Source organism: Ovis canadensis, chromosome 13, assembly GCF_042477335.2.
Source record: "Ovis canadensis isolate MfBH-ARS-UI-01 breed Bighorn chromosome 13, ARS-UI_OviCan_v2, whole genome shotgun sequence".
Lineage (NCBI taxonomy): Eukaryota > Metazoa > Chordata > Mammalia > Artiodactyla > Bovidae > Ovis > Ovis canadensis.
The window spans coordinates 66,697,435-66,724,036 of record NC_091257.1 but is presented as its reverse complement, the minus strand read 5'-3'; the positions used below and the strand labels follow the sequence as shown (position 1 = coordinate 66,724,036).

The 26,602-nt window shown below is 40.1% G+C and overlaps 1 protein-coding gene across 3 annotated transcripts in view; it reads left to right on the top strand.

Annotated features, from left to right (window-relative positions):
* The window catches only part of ATRN (attractin), a 184,987-nt gene that overhangs the window by 85,055 nt on the left and 73,330 nt on the right, over positions 1-26,602 (top strand). For all 3 annotated transcript variants that reach the window (XR_011248200.1, XM_069548083.1, XM_069548084.1), the window contains exons 12-20: positions 2,355-2,572; positions 6,187-6,308; positions 7,192-7,330; positions 8,888-9,078; positions 10,985-11,204; positions 13,491-13,676; positions 14,208-14,441; positions 22,700-22,837; positions 25,916-26,009. Coding sequence is in view for 2 of the 3 variants with exons in the window: in XM_069548083.1 (XP_069404184.1) it covers positions 2,355-2,572; positions 6,187-6,308; positions 7,192-7,330; positions 8,888-9,078; positions 10,985-11,204; positions 13,491-13,676; positions 14,208-14,441; positions 22,700-22,837; positions 25,916-26,009 (1,542 nt within the window). In the remaining variant the exon portion in view is untranslated. The remainder of the gene's footprint in view (positions 1-2,354; positions 2,573-6,186; positions 6,309-7,191; positions 7,331-8,887; positions 9,079-10,984; positions 11,205-13,490; positions 13,677-14,207; positions 14,442-22,699; positions 22,838-25,915; positions 26,010-26,602) is intronic.

Genomic DNA, 26,602 nt, shown 5'->3' with positions numbered 1-26,602 from the left:
AGTTACTGTCTTATACCCTCTGCCATTTGCTATCATTTGTGGTGCTTAGGTTGTTGCATTTCTTACCTTTTGTCTGAGTGGTGAAGAAAGATTTTTGAAAAGAGGGCACTTCAAAAAACACTTAGTTATGGGAACAGAGGTGGGAGATTCTGGTGCTTCATATAGCTCAAGTCTGTGGCGGTTCATACAGTTCAGGTCTCTGTATTATCTGAAGTCTGCACTGTGTTCCATTGCATCATTTGGAAGTGTCTGGCCCAAACTCACAGAGCTCTTCTTAAATCTGCCCCTGGAAAAGCATCTGTCTTATAAAGGAGCTCCAACGTGGCTATGTGACTTGTACCTTATTTTTATTTGTTAAAATAGTCTAATCATGTTGTTAATTTTCTCATTTTTGTTTCTGTTGTGATTACTGTTGTTTACTTCTTTTAAAATTCTTGGCCTTATCAGTCCTGAAACTATTTAAATGCTATAATGCCTATGTATGTTAGGATTCCCTTTGTTTTCAAATTTTCTTTTGTCATAATTCAAGTTAGATGAGGTAATTGACCTTGGATGAGGGAAGATAAGAAAGCAATCTATCACCTGAAACTATCACAAGATTGTTAATTTGCTATACCCCAATACAAAATGTTTTGTTGTTAAAATAATAAAAAAATTTTTAAAATAAAATAAAAAAAAAGAAAGCAACCTATCTTGGAGATGTGAAGGAAGAAGAAAACTTAGACATTGGGAAAAGGGACATCTTTCACAAAGTAAACATTTAGTTGAAACTTAGCAATGAAACTTATAGTAGAAACATTTGATAAGTATGGATTAAAGTGGAAGGATTTTTTAAATTATAATTTGGGATGTTATCTTAAATTGTAATATGTATTGCCTCAGTAAGGAAAAGCCTTAAAGTTTTCTAGTAAATGCCTGTTGATGCTTTTCATCGGAAAATCGGTGGGTAAATTTTGTTATCATCTTACCTGTGGTTGCCTGGCCTCAGCTCTTTTCATCTTTATTATGTTTTCCCAGCATAGGACTTGGCAGATAATAGGCATTTGCTAAATGGCAGCTGTTAGTACCGTAATGATAATTAGCAAATAAATGGATTTTCTATCAAAATATTCGGAGGTTTTATATGAACTCAGAGAGGTGACAGTTTACCGTACGATGTAGTTTAACCATGAATCAAAATTGGAAATGGCTTGCCTGAGTTATAATGTGTTTATTTTTGTATAATACCAGTGGAGTTTTTGAGCCTATATGTTTCTGTGTGTATGCATAGGGTTCGAGGGGGCAGGGCATGACAAGGGAGTCACGTAGGAAAAAAAACCATGGCTATTTTGATATTTTTCCAACATTTTTCTTACTGTAGTATAGTTTATTTACAGTGTTGTGTTAATTTCTGCTGTAATGGTTAGTTTAATTTTGTGAAGTATTTACCTAAGGCGAAACTTTGATTCACAAGATACTCACATGTTTTGAATGATGGTTCCCTTAATTGAGCACCAGATTGGGCCAGCTGTGCTTCACTTAGTTGTCCTTGTGGTTTTTGGGGGAGGCAGGAAGAAGCGTGGGCTGGGAGCATTGAGACTGCTGCAGATGCAGCTGTTCTTTCCAGTTCATTGCTCCAAGCCTCTTTGAAGGACTCTGCCTACCCTCACATGGCCGATGTGACCAGAAGTATTCAGGATTGCTAAGAATACCTGCTGTACTGGGAGGCAGATAGTGCTTACTTGATTCAAGCAATAAATTGACTAGTTGAATCCATACTACATAATGTGATACTAAGTAAGCCGATATGAAGTTAAAAATTAAACCTGGTGTTCATTTTTGGTTACTGAAATATGTCAGTTTTCAGATACAGTAAAAATGCAGCCACGGAATCTTTATGCTTTAATTAGTCCTCTGTTGATTTGGGGAAAATTGAGACACAGTGAGAATGAATTGCTTGATAGCTCATTGTGGGTTAGTACTAAACTCCTGGCAGATTATGGCATATCAGAGTTGGAACAGAAATCATCTGTTCCACTGATATACAGCTTGTACTGTGCATTAAATTTCTATATGCACTCATCTCTTTCTTATTGGTCTGTTTTCATTACACAGTTTTGATTAGAGAGCCTTTATCTATGCTAGCAGCCAGAAGAATAGATAGGTTATCGTAACTGTTCTGACTAGTCATAGGCCATTGTGAAAGGTTGGAATTTGGGAAGTAAGGTATAAGAGTGATTTTTGAGATCTTGAAAGATTACTTTTTACAGGACTTTTGATATGTGAGGTTTGTCTAAAGATTATAAAAAGTGTATCATGCATTTGTTTATGTAGGTTTCCAGTAAACTCTTTTTCTCTCTTTTTTTTTCTTTTAGAACCATGTATGTATTTGGTGGTTTTAATAGTCTCCTCCTCAGTGACATCCTAGTATTCACATCGGAACAGTGTGAAGCACACCAGAGTGAAGCTGCTTGTCTTGCAGCAGGACCTGGTGTCCGGTGTGTGTGGGACACAGGGTCATCTCAGTGTGTCTCCTGGGAGCTGGCACCTGAAGCACAAGAAAAGATAAAGTCAGAATGTTTTTCTAAAAGAAGTATGTTTTTTTTTTCCTCTTCTTAAAATGTAGTTAATTTGAAATCTTTTTATCTCAATTGTGAAGGCACTTATCTTATGTGAACTTTCAGTGTTCATTTTATTATCCAAAATTATTTGAGTAATAACATAGGCAAATGCTTTATGGATGTTTGAAAATTGGTTTGTAAACATTTGTGTAGTGGATGGAAACATGCCATGTCTGCTGTTTGCTAATGATGAAGAAAAAACATTTTTAACATTGCCTAGACTTTGTATACCTACTCTAGAGGAAAAGGAAAGTGCAGTCACTCAGTCATGTCCAACTCTTTGCAACTCCATGGACTGTAGCCTGCCAGGCTCCTCCGTCCATGGGATTTTCCGGGCAAGAATACTGGAGTGGGTTGTCATTTCCTTCTCCAGGGAATCTTCCCAACCCAGGGATTGAACCTGAGTCTTCTACGTTGCAGACAAACTCTTTACCGTCTGAGCCACCAGGGAATCCCCTTTTCTACCAACTTCAGAACCTAGATGTTTATTTCTGCACTGTCCCCATATGTTAGCTACTAGCAATCTGTGATTATTAAACACTTGGAATGAGACTGGTGTGGCTGAAGAAATGAATTTTTATATTTTAACTAAATTAAAAACTACATGTGGGGACTTCCCTGGCGATCCAGTGGTTAAGACTCTGCTGTTCTGCAGCAGGGGACACAGGTTACATCTCTGAACAGGGAACTAAGATTCTGCATACTGGCAGCCAAAAAGAAATAAAAAATAAAAACTACATGTGGTTAGTGGCTACCACATTGAATTATGCAGTTCTGACATTAAGGATAAGATTCAGTTCAGTTCACTTCAGTCGCTCAGTCATGTCCGACTCTGCGACCCCATGAATCGCAGCACACCAGGCCTCCCTGTCCATCACCATCTCCCGCAGTTCACTCACACTCACATCCATTGAGTCCGTGATGCCGTCCAGCCATCTCATCCTCAATTGCCCCCTTCTCCTCCTGCCCCCAATCCCTCCCAGCATCAGAGTCTTTTCCAGTGAGTCAACTCTTCGCATGAGGTGGCCAAAGTACTAGAGTTTCAGCTTTAGCATCATTCCTTCCAAAGAAATCCCAGGGTTGATCTCCTTCAGAACGGACTGGTTGGATCTCCTTGCAGTCCAAGGGACTGTCAAGAGTCTTCTCCAACACCGCAGTTCAAAAGCATCAATTCTTCGGTGCTCAGCCTTCTTCACAGTCCAACTCTCACATCCATACATGACCACAGGAAAAACCATAGCCTTGACTAGACAGACCTTAGTCGGCAAAGTAATGTCTCTGCTTTTGAATATACTATCTAGGTTGGTCATAACTTTTCTTCCAAGGAGTAAGCGTCTTTTAATATCATGGCTGTAGTCACCATCTGCAGTGATCCTGGAGCCCAAAAAAATAAAGTCTGACACTGTTTCCACTGTTTCCCCATCTATTTGCCATGAAGTGATGGGACCAGATGCCATGATCTTCGTTTTCTGAATGTTGAACTTTAAGCCAACTTTTTCGCTCTCTTTCTCTTTCATCAAGAGGCTTTTTAGTTCCTCTTCACTTTCTGCCATAAGGGTGGTGTCATTTGCATATCTGAGATTATTGATATTTCTCCTGGCAATCTTGATTCCAGCTTGTGTTTCTTCCAGTCCAGCGTTTCTCATGATGTACTCTGCACTCATCTCACATGCTAGTAAAGTAATGCTCAAAATTCTCCAAGCCAGGCTTCAGCAATATGTGAACCGTAAACTCCCTGATGTTCAAGCTGGTTTTAGAAAAGGCAGAGGAACCAGAAATCAAATTGCCAACATCTGCTGGATTGTGAAAAAAGCAAGAGAGTTCCAGAAAAACATCTATTTCTACTTTATTGACTATACCAAAGCCTTTGACTGTGTGGATCATAATAAACTGTGGAAAATTCTAAAAGAGATGGGAATACCAGACCACCTAACCTGCCTCTTTAGAAATCTGTATGCAGGTCAGGAAGTAACAGTTAGAACTGGACATGGAACAACAGTCTGGTTCCAAATAGGAAAAGGAGTACGTCAAGGCTGTATATTGTCACCCTGCTTATTTAACTTCTATGCAGAGTACCTCATGAGAAATGCTAGACTGGAAGAAACACAAGCTGGAATCAAGGATAAGATTAAGAGGGCTAATCCAGAAATGCTGTGTTGAAGTAGATTGTTCTAATAGATAGAGGTAGAGTTACTGTCTTTGCAAAGTATTATTCTTTTCTAACCTCTCTAGTTGAGCACAGCAGTGATGGCAAGGCAGGCAGTTGCTGAAGATGAACAGTGATCCCTGCTTCTAGAACCACCCCTTGTATTGTCCAAGTTTTCTTTACCTTACCTTCTCAGCTTCTTATTACCCTTTTTTTTTCCTGACAGTCAGCACAGTGCAATACAGTGAAGTCATATGTGGGAAAGTCTTTTAAAAGTAAGAAAAATGTCTCTGCAAATTATTTTTTCACTTCAGTTTATTTAAAGTATCTTGATTGAATTTCTTAACTATTAGGGTTACCATGATATAGTAGTTACTATGTGAGTTATGATGGACAGAGGCAGCTTTCAACTGTCCTGGAATGTTCCAAATTAAACTGAACATAAATCCTCAGTAAGACCATCCAGTCAACTTTCCAGGTTCATTGGTGGTCTTGTGAGTGCTAGAGAACCAAGATGACCAGAACTTTTTAGGGCTAGTCACCATCTCCTAAAAGGGATAAAAGCAGTGAAGTAGTTATTTTTTAACCATATGTTAAAAAGTTCAAATTAAATGTGCAGGTTTATAGGAAATAGTATTTAATTCCCTTAGATGATCCATTATGATCTCATCTCCAGTGTCACCTTCCTGGTTTACTCTGCTTTCTGTGTGGGCCCAGGCCGTGGAGTGATAGCAAGGGCAGGGAGAGCAGCCTCAGGAGCAGGTGGCTAGGATCTTTGTGAGGGTGCGCCCTGCCTTTTCTTGTCCATGGATTCTACCATGTGCCATGCCCATGAATGGTTGAATAGATGAGCCAGAAGTTGTGTAGCTTCTCTTTCATTGCTGACCTTGACCCGTCTAGGGTCACTGGGAAATCAACAGGTCTGTAGTAACCCAGAATTTCTTACATATAAGTGCATTGCCTTTTGGGGGGTTCTGTGTGCTGCCTGCTTCCTGCACCCAGAGCAGCCTTGCCTTTATAGCTAGGAGAAATGGCTTGGTCTCCTATACTTCTTTGTTTGGCTCCTGGGCAGCTCTTGGTGTTCAGTGAATTGCTAGTTGATTTCTTTCTTGGGAAGAAAAGTCTTCAAAGAACCAGACCTATTTCCCTTATTGTTGAATTATTCTATCTTTGTTTTTCATCTTCTGTGTACTTTTGTTGAGAGGGTGGAGTACAAAATGGCTTTTCTTCATATTGTTTACTTATTTCTAAATACTGTTTAAACCTGAACACACCAATACATTTTCCTGCCAGTTTCACTCCTCATGTTACTTTCAGCCCTTGTTACTTTTTTTGTTGTCGTTTCGCGTCAGTCATATTGTGCTCAACATCAGCTGTAAGGGACTGTGACTTTTCTGAAAAGAAGCTGTCGCAGCTGATGAGTTTTCCTTCTCTTCACAGTTTTTGACCATGACAGGTGTGACCAGCTCACGGATTGTTACAGCTGCACAGCCAACACCAACGGCTGCCAGTGGTGCGGTGACCATTGCGTCCCTATGAACCACAGCTGCGCAGAAGGCCAGGTCAGCTTCTCAGGGATTTCAAAGGATAGGGAAATCCCAAGTGGGCTTAGATGTAGGTTTTAGTGTGTATGGTATAAATACTAGCCCAGAATTATTTTTGAAATCTTTGGTGTTGATTTGGGTTTTACTGTTGAGTCACGTTTCTTTTAGTAAGAGATGCTGTATATGTCCAAATTGCAAGGGTTCTCCTAGCCAGGAGGATTGATGTTTGTGTTTTAGAAGAAGGCAAGACTGTTATTCTGAGTATGCCCCAGTCCCTAGGCATGGCTGTGGCTAAGGGCTAGATTCTTGGTGTGAAGTTTGTAATGCTGTGCTCCCTCTACCGATGCTAGGTTGGGGAGCAGTTTAGGACTTGAGAGTAAAAGTGAGTCAGGTGTGTAGCTGCCAAAATAAATTGTGGAAATAATAGACTTGGCAAAATCTCCTTGTCTTACATTATATTTTGACTCAGCCTAATTTATGCTTATATTTATGATTTTTATTATAAGGCAAAAAAAAGAATGGCTCAACTTTTATAATTTTTGACGGTTTATAAGACATTCTTTGTCAGTTGGTAAAGCATATCATAAAATATAAAATTTTTATACTGTTTAGGAGATGATTTAAAAAGCAGCAGGTTCAACTTTCACGTTTTACTGATACATAAGTTGAAACATGGTGTTTAGGAGAATCCACTATTTCCTTGCCAGATCATTGCGTGTCCTTGAACATTACTCTGGAATGTTTCCACTGCAGTGCTGCTTCACCTACATCTTATTTGTTTATCTGTTTGTTTGTAGTTTGCTTCCTCAGTTAGACTCTGTTGTTTTTAGCATCCCCGTTGCCCTCACCATGAGTTCTCTCTGTGGATATAAGAGAAAAGCTTTTGTCCATTGTGTTCTAGATCTCCATTTTCAAGTATGATCAGTGCCCCAAGGATAACCCGATGTATTATTGTAACAAGAAGACCAGCTGTAGGAGCTGTGCCCTGGACCAGAACTGCCAGTGGGAGCCCCGGAATCAGGAGTGCATCGCCCTGCCCGGTAGGTGTTGCAGAGGCATCTTGATGTGGATGGGTCCAAAGACTTCACACACACTCACTGTCAATACTGTGCAATGTAGATTGAACCCAGCAAAAGGGTAGAACTCATTTTATCCATTCATCCCCCACTCCATTATTGTGTTTGTTATTTTTTAAGCAGAAATATACTTCTTAAGTATTTGCTTCTACCATCCTTTGAACGCAAGTGAAGCATCATCTGCTGCTGTGGAGAATTGAATCACAGCTTGACTCCGTGTCGTTGAGCCTGCTCTGTTGTCCCCACCCCATTGCAGTGGTAACCTGGGAGTAGAAGGCAGCAGTCTCAGTGGCCAGTCTGCTGGGTACTTTATGAAGTGTGTTTCATATTGACCATTGGGATCAGGTTGTCAGCACCTTCTGACAAGAAGGGAAGGAGAGATGCCCTTGTCAGCAGCACTTCCTGAAATGACCCCAGCCCCAGATAGCCCAATTTATAGCACTTCTGAGGTTCAGGATGATGAGTTGTGAGCCTGAAGCCAACCAGCCATGGCTGAAACTCTATGATATATTTGCTTAGCCAGGAAGCCCAGGAGGTGGTCTGCTGTGACTCTGTACAAGAGAAGTGTAGGGTAGTTGGGCTCTACTGGGCCCCTCTTGAATGTCCTTTGGAAGTACCTGATGCTGCTTGCTGGAGTGGACTTCTTGTTCTTTACCTTATTACATCACAAACTTGAGTACACAGCAGAATACCTGGGGGTCTTGCTAAAAGCCAGCATCTAGCACAGATTTGTGGTGGGGCCCTAGGATCTGCATTTCAACAAGCAATGACACTGATGCCACACTTTGAGGAGCTAGTCTTTATCTGCTCTTAAATGATCCCTTTCCTGTGACTTTCCCTTCATCTCATTGGCTGCTGATGAACAGGGTACTCCAGGGTACTGTTGTTCTAATGAAGTTGCTTTGCTCATGCACTGTCTTCCAGGAAACATGTATAACTTCTGTGCAGCTCTTTTTGTGGAATCAGGGAGGTCACAAGAGCAGATACAAACTTACCTGGTTTGGCTTACTTCCCCGAAAGGCTCTTTCCGTCTCACTTTTGGGATGTATTGTGTAACTTGAGTTTACCTCCCACTTGATGTGAAAACAGTGTGTCTTTTGTAGACTTGTTCACTCACCAACTCACTTCTGTTCTTGTAGTTTTCTACCCCATCTTTTCAGTAATGCATATTCATTTTTCTACTTTTTATTTAGAATTTTAGTGTTCTTTCTAATTGTTCTTCAAAAGATGGTTTATAAGTTTAACACTTGTCAAACAAATGTTTTTCTCTAAGACATGGGAAGATTGACCTCAGCATGTGCATTTGAGGTCCAGGAAATAAGACTGATAAACATTTTAAAAATTCTTTTTATTCTGTATTTAATCCTTGGTAATATGTCTGATACAGTCACCACGTCCAAATGAAGTATCTAGAATTGAACTCAAAAATACTATTTAGATTTCCAGTGGTTCAGAGTGGTAATATAAGTAGTTTCGTGTGATTTCTAAACCTCTTTGTTTTCTCTCCCTTCTTTAATAAAGAAAATATCTGTGGCATTGGCTGGCATTTGGTTGGAAACTCATGTTTGAAAATTACTACTGCCAAGGAGACTTATGACAATGCAAAATTGTCCTGCAGGAACCACAATGCCTTTTTGGCTTCTCTTACAACTCAGAAGAAGGTAGAATTTGTCCTTAAGCAGCTGCGAATCATGCAGTCATCACAGAGCATGGTGAGTTAAAATCCTTGAAACTTAAGTTTCTAGTACCCACCTTTCTACAAAGAGCATAACTGCAGCTTGCCTGTGACGTGCTTGTCAGGAGGAGGAATGCTAGTAAGTGCAGTGTAATAGACTGTAGAATGGCACTGTCAGATTCTCTTCCTTCAGTATTATATATTCTTTCTTATCTTGAAATTTCCAACACATTTTTATTAGTCATATATGATTAAATTACATATTAATAGTTATGTATATTGAATAGTAACATGTTGACATATGCACATATCTTGTGGTATCTGTAGATTATTTCATATCTATTTTATCCCTAGGTTCTGCTGGGATGGGGGAGTTGGGTGCCATTATTAATTAGCTAAGTTGAATTAAGCCAGGTTTCAGGGATTATTATAGTGTATAATATGATTTAATGTTAATTATCCTAAAAAATGGACATCTATGGGTCTTTCTTAGATCTAATTAGCTCAAAAGGAGAGGGCATCTTCTTTTTAAGAGTTTCTGAGCCCAGAAAGGCCTCAAGTTCTCTTCCTGTCCATCCACTGCTCTTGGGCAGCTTGTAGTTGATATACAACAATGACATTTTGTGTTTTTTAGTCCAGAGTCCTAGAACAGTGGTCCCACCCTCAGTTAACTGATACCCACAAGACAGTGCTCTTTCACCACTTCATAGTTTTGTGATCAGATTGACAGTTGAGAGACAACTAAAGTAAGGTGCTTCCACAGCTATAAATCTAGACTTAGAGCCCTGGTTTGTTTGGAAAAATAAGAAAGGGCGCTGTAACCTTTAGGACAGAGGCAAGCTGACAAACAGAAAGAGGTAACTTCTGAAGACAGAAGGAATGAGCTGGACTCTGTGTGCATTGATCAAAGATATGGAGATTGAGGGGTGAGCTGCAGGTAAGTTTGCATAACTGGTGCAGACTGAATGGGAAGGAATTGCTGTAGCTGGGCCTTAGGAGAGATCAGTTTTATCCCTATAAGTAAATAAGTATCCCTCACTGCAACTAAAAGTAACAACTTTTGGGTGGTGTTGTTATTGCTATTTTTAAAGTCTCTTAATAAGCATTTTCCCTGGAGAAGGAAATGGCAACCCACTCCATTATTCTTGCCTGGAAAATCCCATGGACAAAGGAGCCTAAGGGGCTACAGGTCATGGGGTCGCAAAGAGTTGGACACGACTGAGTGACTGAGCACACAATATTCATGTTTATTTTTTCCTCCCCAGAATGGAAATACTGTACACTTTGTTTTATAACTAGCAAAAGTTAAAATATCTTTTATTTCTGGGCTAAACTTTGCACAAAATTTTTTTTTTAACTGCAACAAGAAGGACATTTCAGTAGAGCAAGAGACAGACTTTCCTAGGAGTGAATTCCCAGGAATTCATTGACTTATTATTCCCTATAAAATTTATTGACAGCCAATATGCTCTGCCTCCCTAGCTAAACGTGGGAATCTTCAATCATCTAACCTAGCCAGAGCTCCCAAAACAAGCTTAGATAACAATAGGCATATAACCAATGTTTCATACATACTGATACGGTATTTCATGTATAAATAGATATTTCAACCAGCTTGAGGGTGGCTATCTGTTCATAGCATTTGTCATAGAGCATAGAAGTTTAGGAACTTGATTATTACTTTGCTGTTAATCTCTGTGAAAATTTTGATGTCTTCTCTGACATCTTTCTTTGATGTCTTTTCTATCCTTTTTAAATGGCCATATTAAAGTGCCAGGAATGATAAGTAACATAAAAATAAACATCTGTACTAATCCACCATGACTGATTTGGGATAAGGAGGTTTTCCTGTGTCCTTTGGATACATGTAACTTAGTAGTTTTTATCTAGAAGCTAGTTTTGGTCAAGACATTGATTATATTCATAGTCTGTTTTGCCTACAGTCCAAGCTCACCTTAACCCCATGGGTTGGCCTTCGGAAGATCAACGTGTCCTATTGGTGCTGGGAAGATATGTCCCCGTTCACAAATAGTTCACTACAGTGGATGCCATCTGAGCCCAGTGACGCTGGATTCTGTGGGATCTTGTCAGAACCCAGTACTCGAGGCTTAAAGGCTGCAACCTGCATCAATCCCCTCAATGGTAGTGTCTGTGAAAGGCCTGGTAAGTATATGGTTGTGTTATGCATTACTGGACATTCATTGAAAGAGAAACTGTAGGAGGCATAATAAAGTGTTGTGAAATTTTCATGAAAATACAAGTGGAGTATTGATTTCAAGCATATGAAGCAGAGGATAATGCAGAATTTTTAAAGCAGAAGGAAGTAGTATGAGCTATGAACAAAACCAAAAATAACGAGCATTTTCCTGGTGACTCAGTAATAAAGAATCTGCCTGCAGTGCGGGAGATGCAGGTTTGATCCTTGGAGAAGAAATGGCAACCCACTCCAGTATTCTTGCCTGGAAAATCCCATGGACAAAAGAACTCTGTCCATGGGATCGCAAAAGGGTCATACACAATTTAGTAACTAAACAACAATATTCTGATTAGAATATTGTTATTTAACAGTGAGATTGATTGGTTTGTTAACCACAAAAAGTATTGAGAATTGATCTAAAAGGCAAATTTCTAGGTGTTGGCAGAGAAATGCTGTGGAAAATAGAACAAAAAATCTAAAGAAAAAATCAGAAAAGCAAGCAGATCACTGCAGGGATACTGAAAGATAGTGTCAATGGGGAGAAAAATAATTGGTGTAGTCCTGTGGGTGAAGAGGCAACAGAACCAGACATGAAACAACTAATTGGTTCAAAACTGGGAAAGGAGTACAACAAGACTGTATATTGTATCCTACTTATATAACTTATATGCAGAGTATATCATGTGAAATGCCAGGCTGGATGAATTACCAGCTGGAATTAAGATTGCCAGGAGAAATATTGACAAACTCAGATATGCAGATGATACCACTCTAATGGCAGAAAGTGAAGAGGAGCTAAAGAGCCTCTTGATGAGAATGAAAAAGCTGGCCTAAAATTCAACATTAAAAAAACTAAGATCATGGCATCTAGTCCCATCACTTCATGGCAAATAGAAGGGGAAAAAGTGGAAGCAGAGACAGATTTTATTTTCTTGGGCTCCAGAATCACTTTGAACAGTGACTGCAGCCATGAAATTAGAAGACACTTGCTCCTCAGAAAGAAGGCAATGACAAACCTAGACAGTGTATTAAAAAGAGCAGAGACACCACTTTGCCGACAATGATCCATATAGTCAAAGCTATGGTTTTTCCATTAGTCATGTACAGATGTGAGAGTTGGACCATAAAGAAGCCTGAGTGCCAAAGAACTGATGCTTTCTAATGGCGATGCTAGAGAAGACTCTTGAGAGTCCTTTGAACAGCAAAGAGGTCAAAGCAGTCAATCCTAAAGGAAATAAATCCTGAATTTTCATTGGAAGGACTGATGCTGAAGCTCCAGTACTTTGGCCACTTGATGCAAAGACCCTCATGCTGGGAAAGATTGAGGGTAGGAGAAGAGGGTGGCAAAGAATGAGATGGTTCGATAGCATCATCAACTTAGTGGACATGAATTTGAGCAAACTACAGGAAATAGTGAAGGACAGGAAAGCCTGGTATGCTGCAGTCCATAGGGTAACAAAGAGTCGGATAGGACTTAGCAGCTGAACAACAGGAGAGGAAAAGCAAACCTTCAGCACAATGACGCTGCAGGAGAGTGCTGAAGGAGCCTCCACTTGGAGTTGCTTCACAGGCTTGAAGCTTTGCTCTAGGCACATCTCAGTTTCATAAAGACAGGCATGGGGTGGCATGTGCAGCACACAGACAAGCCCTTGACCATTGTCCTCCTGCAGGGGGTCTGATAGGCAGTAGTTGGAATTTTGTGGATGCTTTTGGAAGACTGGACTCCATTGACATCATGTCTCATTTTAGGAAAGTATTATAATTTGTGTGAGGAATGCAGGGATGTGGAAGAGAATTCAGATCACTGTGGAGTCACATTAATATTTAACCTTCCTGTAGGGAAATTTTTCAGCCATTTTGCATCCTGGGTGCTTTGGTAAAGTTAATGAATGTTGTGGTTCTTTCCCTAGAATATACAGAGATAAATAATGTTGCATATTCAGGTGTGTAAAACTTGTGAAGTTCATCTTGGGTCTCCTATATTAGAACTCCTTCTCTTATGGAAAGATTAGCTTGTTCCCTCATATCTGTCCTTGTCTTTGAAAATAAAAACAGTTTTTCACCCCAAGTGTATAAATATACATGGCTAACCAGTACTTGATTACCTAGGACTTTGTGTTTTCTTCTATGTTTAATGTAACCCACTGAATTGACTTCATGACACATTAGTGGGCACAACACACACTGCAAAGCCTTTGACCTTAGCTGACATGGTGGGAGCTTTAAATGTCTCTCGTGGGTTTACTTCCCAGCTAACCACAGTGCCAAGCAGTGTCGGACCCCTTGTGCCTTGCGGACAGCCTGTGGGGAGTGTACCAGCGGCAGCTCGGAGTGCATGTGGTGCAGCAACATGAAGCAGTGCGTGGACTCCAATGCCTACGTGGCCTCCTTCCCTTTTGGCCAGTGTATGGAGTGGTATACCATGAGCAGCTGCCCCCGTGAGTGAAAAGTGAGCTCTAAGCAGTGTGGATGACAACACTGTGTGTAGGGCAGTGCTGTCAGCCTCTGAACTTTCTAGGGATGAAACCAGACTTGACCATCTGCTCAGGTCTATCCAGAGACTGCCTGATATGAACCTGCATATAGAATCAAAAACAGTGACACAAGTAAACAATTGTAGAATAGATCGCAGAGTACAGAAATAACTTGCTGAATCTCAGTATCATATTGCCCAATCTATGGAATGTCACCACATCTTTATCTCCTAATTCATAAAGTAAGTGCTTTCCAGGAGATGGTCTCTAAAGTCTGCCTCCGGTATCCTAAGATTGCAAGAGAGGCGTCTCTATTATAGGTTGGACAAAATATTGGGCTATTTAAAATTTTATTATACCATTTGAACAGTCACAATAAAATGGGAATTTTGACTAACAGTTGAATCATCTGTTAAAGAAAAAGATAATTTAAATATACACATTATGAATTTAAGTCTACATGTGATAGTAAATTGTAACTTACGTTTTTTACAGCTGAAAATTGTTCAGGCTACTGTACCTGTAGTCACTGCTTGGAGCAACCAGGCTGTGGCTGGTGCACTGATCCTAGCAATACGGGCAAAGGGAAATGCATAGAGGGCTCCTATAAAGGACCAGTGAAGATGCCTTCTCAGGGCCCTACAGGAAATTCCTACCCACAGCCTCTTCTCAATTCCAGCATGTGTCTGGAGGACAGCAGATATAACTGGTCTTTCATTCATTGTCCAGGTAAGATGTGTTCTGTGTCCCAAATCTCACTATCTACTTACAAAGAATAAAGCCTTGAAAGCTACATTATTTATATGGATTTCTTTAAGGGGAAAAAAAAAGATCGTTTAAGAAACTATTTGTTTCCTGTGAAAAATATTTTTAATGTCAATTAATGAAAATACTAAGAATTTTCAGTTGTTTTGCTAACTTTCATTATAAAAGTAATGAAATGTGTTCATTATAAAAATTAGCTATTACAGATGTAGATAAAATGAAAACTATAATTCCTCATCTCTCAGTTCAGTTCAGTTGCTTAGTTGTGTCCGACTTTGCAACCCCAGGGACTGCAGCACTGTAGGCTTCCCTGTCCATCACCAACTCCCGGAGTTTGCTCAGACTCATGTCCATCGAGTTGGTGATTCCATCCAACCATCTCATCCTCTGTCATCCTCTTCTCCTCCTACCTTCAGTCTTTCCCAGCATCAGGGTCTTTTCTAGTGAGTTGGCTCTTTGCATCAGGTCGCCAAAGTATTGGAGCTTCAGCTTCAGCATCAGTCCTTCCAATGAATATTCAGGACTGATTTCTTTTAGAATTGACTGGTTTGATCTCCTTGCTGTCCAAGGGACTCAAGAGTCTTTTCCAACACCACAGTTCAAAAGCATCAATTCTCCGGTGCTCAACCTTCTTTATGGTCCAACTCTCACATCCATACATAACTGCTGGAAAGACCATTGCTTTGACTATACGGACCTTTGTCAGTAAAGTAATGTCTCTGCTTTTTAATATGCTGTCTAGGTTGGTCATAGCTTTTCTTCCAAGGAGCAAGCGTCTTTTTAATTTCATGGCTGCAGTCACTATCCACAGTAATTTTGGAGCCCAAGAAAATAATATCTGTCACTCTCCATTGTTTCCTCATCTATTTGCCATGAATTGGTGGGACCAGATGCCATGATCTTAGTTTTTTGAATGTTGAGTTTTAAGCCAGTTTTTTCACTCTCCTCTTTCACTTTCATCAAGAGCCTCTTTAGTGCCTCTTCGCTTTCTATCATAAGGATCGTGTCATCTGTGTATCAGGTTATTGATATTTCTCCTGGCCTTGGCCGTCTTGATTTCCATCTTGTCCTTCATCCAGCCCGGCATTTCCTCATCTCTAGTTCTTCATAGAAGGAAAAACTTCTAACAGTAATACAGGTACCTTTAGATCTATAGTTTTTTAAATAAAAAATACTGTGAAATATACTATGCATATGATATATTGTTCTGCAGTTTTTTTCTTTTACTTAAAAATACAATGTGATGATTGTTACGGGAAAAATTAAAAATAAAATCTCCTGCCAACCCAGAAATTCCTCTCCACAGATGTAGGAAAGAAAGTTTTATTACTGAGTAAGCATTAAACCAAATCGTAGTGCACATTTCAGCAGTCCACTAATGAGATACAACAGAGAGAAATCCCTTCCTTTTAAATATCCCAGCGTATACAGTCCATTCTATACTTGTCCTCAAAACGAAAGTAACTTGTCTTTGTGTGAGAGGATTTGACACCACTGTTTGCTTTACATTCTTTCCTAGTTCACTGTGAATTTACCTGGTAATTGGGGTGGCCACCTATGTTAGTTAATTGCCTTTACCCAAAGGAAAAAAAACAAAAAGGAAAACAAACTTGTATCTTTAATGCAAGCAGATGGTTATAGTTTGGACCCATTCCCACAGAGAGAGGGTAGGGTGGCTGGCTTGCTTGATGTTTACATTTCAAAGAGATGGCTCTTAAGCCCTTAACAAAAACCGTGTCTGCTTTGTAATGCTGACTTATGGCTTATTTAAGTTTTAAAGCAACCCACTGCAGTATCTTTGCCTGGAAAATCTCCTGGACACAGGAGCCTGGTGGGCTGCAGTCCATGGGGTCGCAAAGAGTTGGGCACAACTGAGCGACTAACACATATGTTTCAAAGGAATCAGAGGTTTTTTAAATGCAAATTTTCATACTGAAATGCTCTAAGAATAGGGAGAAGGAAAACCTCTTTCCTTTGACAAGGAGAAAAAAGGAAAAATTCAGCCTGTGTATCTACCTCCCTCTCTCCTTCCTTCCCTCCTTTTTCCCTTCTCTCCCTTCTTCCCACTCCTTTCCTCTCTTCCCTTCTCCCAGTCCTTCCTCATTTCTGTCACTCCCAGTGGTTGATGCAAGAAGGAATCAACCTTGAGTTGATGTAAAACTTGAGCCTTGATCTACTGGGGTAGCTGGCCTGGAAACCAACCCAGAGAAAGTGGCCTTTGATTCAAACTTCAGTAAATGCACAAAATAACTGATGGGCTGCCAGAACAGTTGGGAGAAGCTGTGGGCTTCCCTGATAGCTCAGGTGGTAAAGCGTCTGCCTACAATGCAGGAGACCTGGTTCATTCCCTGGGTCAGGAAGATCTCCTGGAAAAGGAAAAGGCAACCCACTCCAGTACTCTTGCCTGGAAAATCCCATGGACGGAGGAGCCTGGTGGGCTACAGTCTATGGAGTCGCAAAGAATCAGACACGACTGAGCGACTTCACTTTCCCTTTCACTTTCTGGCAGGTGCAAAGACTCCCAGGAGATTAGTGGATAAGAATTTCTCTGAAATCCTGCCAGATGGTGCCCCTGACTACTGGACTGTTTATGAAGACTTCTATAAGGAAAGTTACTTAGTGAAAGTGTTAGTTGCTCAGTCATGTCCACTTCTTTGGGACCCATGGACTGTAGCCCACCAGGCTCCTCTGTCCATGGAATTTTCCAGACAAGAATATTGGAGTGGGTTGTGATTTCATCCTCTGGGGGAATCTTCCTGACCCAGCAATCAAACCTGAGTCTTTTGCACCTCCTGTATTGCAGGCAGATTCTTTACCATCTGAGCCACCAGGAAAGTCCATATTACTTATATGGAATGCCCAAAAAAGGGCAGATATTTAGAGACAATAAATAGATTAGTGATTGCCTAGGACCAGGGACAAAATTGGGGAATGATGGGTTCAAAGTTTTACAAAGTAGCTGTACCGTTTTTCATTCTCACTAGCAATGTTAGAAAGGTTCAGGTTTCCCTACATCCTCATCACACTTGATTGTAGCTGTTCTAGTGTATGAGAATATGAGAAATGGCATGTCACAGTGTTGTTTTGTTTTGTTTTATTTTGGGTGTACTGTGTCTTTGTTGCTACACATGGGCTTCTAGTTGTCAGCAGGGGCTACTCTTCTTTGGGGTGCACAAGGTTCTCATTGTGGGGGCTTCATTTGTTGCAGAGCAGAGGCTCTAGGCATGTGGGCTTCAATAGCCATGCATAGTCTTAGTTGCCCTGCTGCATGTAGGATCTTCCCTCACCAGGGGTTGAACCTGTGTCCACTGCATTGGCAGGGGGATTCTTAACCACTGGACCACTTGGCAAGCTCTGTGATTTTGATATGCATTTCCCTGATGGCTCAGATGGTAAAGCATCTGCCTGCAATGCAGGAGACCTGGGTTCAATCCCTGGGCCCAGAAGATCCCCTGGAGAAGGAAATGGCAACCCATTCCACTACTCTTGCCTGGAGAATCCCATGGATGGAGGAGCCTGGTAGGCTACAGTCCATGGGGTCGCAAAGAGTCAGACGCGGCTGAGCGAGTTCTCTTTCTCTTTAATGACTAATGAAGTTGAGCATCCTGTTCGCCATTTGTATGTCTTCTTTGGAGAACTATTCAAATTCTTTGCCCAGTTTTAAAAATTGCATTATCATTTTACTGTTGACCTACAGGAGTTCTTTGTGAATCCAGATACAAGCCCCTTATTGGATATATAGTTTGCAGATATTTTCTCCCATTCCATGGGGTTTCCTTTTACTTTCCTGATGGTATCTTTTGAAATACAAAAGTATTCTTTTACCCTATGTGTGCTTTTGGTATTGTATAAAAGAATCAGTGCCTAACTAACCCCAAATCACAAAAGTTTACTCCTATATTTTCTTTTTAAAGTTACATAGGTTTATCTCTTTGTATTTAGGTCCATAATTCATTTTGAGTTAATTTTTGTATCTGATGTGAAGTTGGCATCCAGACTTATCTTTTTGTTTTTTTTTTTTTTAACATATTTTTGCATGGGGTTAGCTAGTTGTTCTTGGAACATTTGCTGAAAAGACAATTTTTTACTATTGAATTTTGGGAGTACATTTGTGTACTATTGAATTTTGGGAGCACATTTTTTGAAAATCAGCTGAATGTAAGAAATTATTTCTGAACTCTGATTTCTGTTCCATTGACCATATGTCTGTCCTTATTCTAGTATCACACTCTTGATTTCTATAGCTTTGTAGTAAGTGTAGTAAGTTTTGAAATTGGGAAGCCTAAGTCCTCCAAATTTGTTCTTGTTTTTCTAAATGGTCATGGCTAGTTTGGGTTCCTTGAATTTCCATATGAATTTTAGGATGAATTTGTGAGTTTCAGTAACATCAACAAAAAGCCAGCTGATATTTCATAAGAGATTGCATTGAATCTATAGACCATTTGGGAGTCTATTGCCATCCTAATGGGGCTTCCCAGCTGGCGCTAGTGGTAAAGAACCCACCTGCCAATGCAAGAGACCTAAGAGAGAGATTTGACCCCTGGGTCGGGAAGATCCCGTGGAGGAAGGCACAGCAACCCACTCCAGTATTCTTGCCTGGAGAATCCCATGAACAGAACAGCCTGGTGGGCTACAGTCCATAGGGTTGCACAGAGTTGGGCACTACTAAAGCGACTTAGCATGCTTTGTTGTTCCTTCCGTTGCTCTGTCGTATCCGACTCTTTGTGACCCCAGGAACTGCAGCACACCAGGTTTCCCTGTCCTTCACCATCTCCCAGAGTTTGCTCAAACATGTCCATTGAGTCAGTGGTGCAGTCTTACCATCTCATCCTCTGCCATCCCCTTCTCCTTGTGCCTTCAATCTTTCCCAGCCTCAGGGTCTTTTCTAATGAGTCAGCTCTTCACATCAGGTGGCCAAAGTATTGGAGCTTCAGCTTCAGCATGAGTCTTTCTAATGAATATTCAGAGTTGATTTCCTTTAGGATTGACTGGTTTGATCTCCTTGCTGTCCAAGGCAAGGGACTCTATAAAGTTTTCTCCAACCCACAATTCAGAAGCATCAGTTCTTCGACACTCAGCCTTATTTATGGTTCAACTCTCGCATCTGTACATGACTACTGGAAAAACTGTAGCTTTGACTATATGGACCTTTGTTGGAAAAGTAATGTCTCTGCTTTTTAATATACTGTCTAGGTTTATCATTGCTTATCTTCCAAGGAGGCAGCATCTTTTAATTTCATGGCTGCAGTCACTATCCACAGTGATTTTGGAGCCCAAGAAAATAAAGTCTGTCACTGTTTCCATTGTTTCTCCATCTATTTGCCATGAAATGATGGGTCGAGATCCCATGATCTTCGTTTTTTGACTTAGCACACACATACCTTTTTAACAGTATTAAGCCTTCTAGTTTATAAACCTGGAATCTTTCTGTTTCTTTAGTTTTTTATTCTCTTTCAACAGTGTTTTATAGTTTTCAGTGTTTACATGTTATGCTTATTTTGTTAAATTTACTATGCCAAGTATTTTACACTGCTTCAAGGTATTGTGAATTGAATTATCTTAATTTTGTTTTTTGATTGTTCGTTGTTAGTATATATTTAGAAATAGAGCTGATTTCTATTTGTTGATCTTGTATCGTGCAACCATGCTAAACTATTATTTCTACTATTTCTTTAGTTGATTAGGGTTTTCTTTATACAGGGATTTCATTGTTTGCTAAAAAAGACAGTTTTACTTTTTCCTTTCCTGTCTGGACACCTTCTTTAAAAAAATGTTTTTTGAAGGACTATTTGGCCTGACAAGAAACTCCAGTACAATATTGAATAAAAGTGGTGAGAATGGACATCATTGTCTTGTTCCTGATCTTAGGGAGAATGAATTCAGTCTTTTTCCATTATATATGATATTGGCCTTAGTTTTTTCGTACATGTCCTTTCTCAAGTTGAGAAATTTCCCTTCTCTTCCTGGCTTTTTGAGGGCTTTGATTGGGTGCTGAATTTTGTCACATACTTTTTCTATATCTTGATAATATTTGGTTTTATTCTTAAGTTTATCAATACTATACATTATACTAATTGATTTAAGGATATTAAACCAGCCTTTCATCTCTGGAATAAAACCCATTTGCTTATGATGTATGGTTCTTTTTACTGTGTTGCTGGATTCAGGGTTTTTTAAATTAATTTATTTTAATTGGAGGCTAGTTGCTTTATAATATTGTAGTGGTTTTTGCAGTATGTTGACATGGATTCAGTTTTCTAGTTGGGTATTTTGTGTCTGTTTTCATATAGGATATAGATCTGTTCTATAGTTTTCTTTCTTGTGATGCCTGTCTGACTTTGGTACCAGGGTAGTACTGACTTCTTAGAGCAAGTTGGGAAGTATTCCCTCCTCTTGCATTTAGTGAAAGAATTTGCAAAAAAGGTTGGTATTAATTCTTCTTCAAGTGTTGATAGAATTTACCAGTGAAGTCATCTGGGCTCGGATTTTTCTTTGTGGGAAGATTTTTGATTATTCATCCAATCTCTTTACTTAGTAGGTAAGTAAAGTATAGTAAGTAAAGTATAATACAGGCAGATTTCTGTTTCTGCTTCAGTCAGTTTGGGTAGCCTGTATTTTATAGGAATTTTTCTATTTCATCTAAATGGTCAAATTTTTGGCATACAGCTGTTCATATTATTTTCTTGTAGGCAGCTTTTAGCTATATGTGTTTTCCTGTTTAGCCTTTTGAATGGTTTTTGTTTTGTGTCTGGTTTTATTTTATCCTTTTCTTTTTGCAAAGTTTCTAAATATTGTGAAGTTTTTTCAGAGCTTACTTTCATATTTTATGAATGTAGTAATCCCTCAAGCCTCCCTGAATTTACTAAAGTTAATATTTTTCATTCTCTTAAATTTCTTGCACTAATCCTTCCTTCAGAATTAGTTGTTCCACATGTTGATCTTGGTGATGCCTTTAGCTTGGTAATTTTCTCAGACTAGTGATCCCTCAAGGTTGATTTGTATTTTTAACTGAATGTCTAGGCTTATGAATACTGGGTATACTGACCTGTTGTGAAGGTGTGGTGTGATGTCCCAAGGGAAAGGCTGGCTAGCTAGTACCAGGACTCTCCAACTCTGGTCTGCCCTGGCTGTGGATGAATGGTCTCTGTTCCTCCCTCAATGAAGGGAGAAAGGAGCATCAGACCAGGTGTCTGGATATGTTTGGCATGTTCATGGTTGTGCTAACGGCCCTTCCACTTGGGGTATTCTGAATACTTCTAGAAATTCAGTGCTTCAGAAGTATCCTATTCTACTTCTTACAGCACTTTCCCTCTTATCCCAAACCCTTGCTTTTACGTTTCTTCTATACTTTCAGTGAAATTTGAAGGGGAAGAGAGAGAGAAGCATTTGTTCAGTGTTTTTATCAAATCAACACATTGTATACTTTAAGTGTGCACTTGAGATTTATACAATATTCCATGTCAGTTATATCTCAATAGAGCTGAAGAGAAGACAGGTCTGCTTATAGATTGTGCACTACATAAGTGGCCCCACCTGAACTCTGCTGTGCACAGTTGTCCTGAGCAGCCCTGAGAGGTCCACGCGTCATATTTCTTTCTAGTTGTGAAGTCCTGTATGCATCAAGAATCAATAATTCCACTTATAAAAATGTTTACTTATAAAAATGGTTATTTTTCTAAAATGAAAAGTTGAAAGCACACTATCAGAATGTAAGGAAATGGTTAAGTAGCTATTTGGCTTCATAAAAATTATTCTACCATTTAAAGTTTTCTTTATGTTAGATGAAATAATGTAAAATAATTGTGATCTACATTTTAAAAAGCCAAAATTGAATATTAATATAAACACAGCTGTGTAAAACTGTATAGAAAAAAATACTGGAAGGAAAGATTCCAAAAATGGACAGTGATCTCTGGGTGGTGAAATTGTATATGATTTTTTTCTAATTCCTGTATTTTTCTAATTTACTGTCATGAGCATGTATTATTTTTAAGTGAATAGCAACAAAACTTTTTTTAATGGCTATGAACTTTTATATTTCTGATTTTCCTGAACTAGCTCTTTTCTGATGTTTTGATCTTATTTCTCTAAACTAATTTTTGGTAGTTTTGATTATTGTTTTTAGAGGCAAAAAGGAACATAGATGGTTACAAACAAATCTTGCGGAGTGTATTCCACCCAGCTCTACCATAGGACAAGCCCCTTAAAATTCTTTCTTTTAGCTTGCCAGTGCAATGGCCACAGCAAATGCATTAATCAGAGTATCTGTGAGAAGTGTGAGAACCTGACCACGGGCAAGCACTGTGAGACCTGCATATCTGGCTTCTATGGTGATCCAACCAACGGGGGAAAATGTCAACGTAAGTCAAATTTTTCAGGGTCACTGATTGCAAACCAAGTGGCACATGATGTGTCTGTTTGTCTTGATTATCTTGAAGGAAGAAATCCACTTGGTTTCAGATAATGCCTTTCTTAAGTTACACTTGTCAGGAGGTCAGCTGAGCTGGAAGAGAGAGAGCAGAGCTGCCTAGTGTCAGAGTAGATATTAAAGCATCTAGTCAAAAATGAAGGAGTTAAAACCTTTAATCAGTTACTGTGATGATGGAAGCAAAAGGCTTACACTGAGAGAGCACTGACTCCCCTTGTTCTACTTTCCTTCTTGGAATGGTGTGCTGTTTGAGCATCAAGTGAATTAGCATAGCCTTGGGGGTCAACATACCATTGAGGGGGCCCTGAACCAAAGGTCCAGCGAAAGCCTTTTGAGGACCCTGGAGTGGAGAGATGGTGGGGGGAAAGGCTAGTAGGAATGAAGAAGTACCTGGGACGGAGAGTGGGTAAAGCCTCTTTGAGGTTCCCCTCCTCCTCCATGTGGAGGCTCAGCAGAGGTGCCTGAAGAAGACCTCTGCCTGAGGCCTCAGATACGGAGACCTAGGAGTGAAGGCACCTGAGCTAGGAATGCAAATATGTGATAGAGAGGGGCTGGCCAGGGGGCCTGAGCCCTTGACTCAACTCCACTAGAGAGCTCCAGCCAGGCTGGTGTGGGGAAGGCAGCTTTCCCTGTAAGGCCCACCAGAGAAAACCTTTATCGTTGCCTATGGTTGAGCCTCAAAAGTCACATTTAGATTTTTAACCAGGAGCTAGACTCCTCAATACTTCAGCATTTTGAAAGATTTAAGTAGCCCTGTGTCTCCCCATACATGTCAGATAGATTCCTGTAAGCAAAAGGACACTTATTGTTAGCACACAAATTATGTTTTTTAAAATAACAAGTGATACCAATAAACTACTTTTTGGTTTGTTCTAGTTTTCAGTGGAAAGATTCATCAGATCTCAGGAAAAAAATAAGTAAGAAAGGAAAATTGCTAACTGCTCCCCAAGTCCCACCTCCAAACTCCTTAGCATGGCCCTTGAAAATCTGATTCCAGAGCAGTTAGAAGAGAGCTAGTGTCCTAGTGGAACCTCTCTGGGATTCATTTTCCTCATCTGTAAAATGAGGATAGTAGGTAGTTGTTGAAATGAAAGCAGTCAGCAGGACCTAACAGGTAGATGTGAACAATCATTATTACTCTTCAGATGTCCTTTCTTACCATTCTTATGTAAAGCTCAGATTAAAAGATTCAGTAAAAATGCTTTTTTATTCCTTGTGAATAGATTTCATCCATTAGTTAGTAATCAAGAGTACCTGACATTTTAGAATGATTGATATATATTGATGTAAGGCATTGTGCTGGCAGCCCCCTGAGACAACAGTGCTTTTATTCTCCCCAGGGTAGAGTAGCCTGACCAAGCTCTCACTGTGAGATTTGGCCATTCTGAGAACCACATTCAGGAAATGTGACTTTAGCTACTGGGTCTGGTTGTACCACTATGATGAGGGTGCCGTCATCCCTGTTATGTTCAACTGTTACCTTAAAAAGTTACATTCCCCTCTGTGGCATTTGTAGGGCTAGAGTGCAGTTGTCCAGAACTTACTGTTGTTGCTGTTTAGTTGCTAAGTCATGTCCAACTGTTTGCAACCCTATGGATCATGTAGCCTGCTAAGCTAGGCTCTTTTGTCCATGGAATTTCCCAGGCAAGAATACTGGAGTGGGTTGCCATTTCCTTCTCCAGGGGATCTTCCTGACCCAGGGATTGAACCTGCGTCTCCTGCATTAGCAGGTGGATTCTTTACCACTGAGCCATCTCGGAAGCCGTTTCCAGGACATAGAGCTAGCTTTATTTTTCAGAGTCACAATCTATAACAGAAAGCATAATTTAAAAATACTATAAGTGGCCCCAAGTCTTTAATGTTTTCTTCTTAGAACTGTATAGTCCTTAATCTTTAGATAACAGTGATGATTTTTTGAATGCTTACTGTATTTCGTTGATGTATTATATCATTTAATTCTCCCTAAAATCCTACAGGATAGGCATTATTATTATCCCCATCACATGAATGAGGAAGCCGACTTAGAAAAGGAGCTAAATGGAGGGGCCTGAATTCAAACCTGGGCAGATTGACCATAGATAGGCCTTTGCTTTTGTTAATACATTGCACCTCTCTCCATCCTCAGCAGAACCCAGAGTTGAACCGTTGTGTTTCTCACTGCAACATAAATTCTCTTCACCACTGCACTTCACCACTGCAACATAAATTTTCCTCACCCATAGGTTTCTTTGGGTGATATTTTTCTCCATGGGATTTATTTTAAAAGTATATGTATCTCTAGCCGAATACTTTTAATTTATTCACAGAAAAACAGATTGTTGAGTGAAAAGCTATTGAGGGAAAAGATCATTTATTTCAGCTGGAGTAAAAAGTTTGTCATCGGTCACATGCAGATGTTGGATGAAAGGTGGAGATGAGAGGTGGCTAGAGGAGGGCGATGACAAGAGTCGTTTGCTCTGAAGGCTAAGAAGAAAGCAGGCAAGGGTGCTGAGTCCTGGAAGGTCTCTGAAACACGACCTGCCATTGGAATCCTCTCAGCTCTGAGCCCTGGTATGATTTGAAATGTGGCCATTGGCAGAGCCTAGCCAGACCAACCCTCCCTGTGGGGAGCAGTCATTGCTCAGAGGTCTCTATGGGGACAGAGATTGTGTCTGTGTGCCCACACTGAAGATGCTTCAGAAATGTTTATTGAGTAGATGAAAGAATCGTGATAGAATCGGAGCAGAGTCTGTTACATCCCAGAGAGGCATGGCCTCAAATGGCAGTGGACACCGATGTTCTCTTTCATCCTGACTGGTGACTTTGACTCCTTTAATGTTGGCTCTGACATTATTTGAGATAAATCACCAGCTTGAAAAAAAAAGAATTTTACCTATTAAATGAATGCTTTTATTTTACCTATCTTTCCAGTTGAATCCAATTCAGACAGAATTACTTGTTTTGAGGAAAGCCTGATAGTGATTATCTTTTAAGCCAGTTGTGACCACCCCTTCCTTTTCCTTCTCCCCAGCATGCAGGTGCAATGGGCATGCGTCACTATGCAATACCAACACGGGCAAGTGCTTCTGCACCACCAAGGGCGTCAAGGGGGATGAATGTCAGCTGTAAGTACCACACTTCTGGGACTCCTGGCACCATCCACACCTCACCAGGGAGTGTGAAGGGGCTGTGAAACTGCCTGAACCCCAAGAGCCACCCTCTTCCCTGGGCCTTGTTTCCATGAGCTCTGAAGAATCCTCAAGTTGATTGATTTGAAATTTTCCCCTTTCTGCTTCAGATAGGTCTAATTTAGTCACCCTCCATACTGAGGAGGTTGTCAGTTTAGCAGTAATTCCTTAATGGCTCTTTAAATCACATTTTTATGTTTGAGTGACACTGACAATTCCTGGGTTGCTGATGTGGATTAGTCTTTCAGTAAAGGCTCTATTTTTGTCATGTCAGGAGATTTTCTTAAAAGATAAAGTTGGAAGAACTGGTATTCCAGGATAAGATTTTATTTAGCATTTTGGTTGTTTAATTGTAGAGAGTTCCTCTTGCTTTCAAAACATCCCTCCCTGTTCTAGCATTTTCCTTAGTGATGTATATCAAACATTATCCAGGGAAGAGTTTGGGCTCCCCATCCATGAAGATGCAAATAGCATCAGGCAAATTTGGAGATTCAGCCCTGGTTGTGCCTCCAATTGACTAGGGTGCTGTA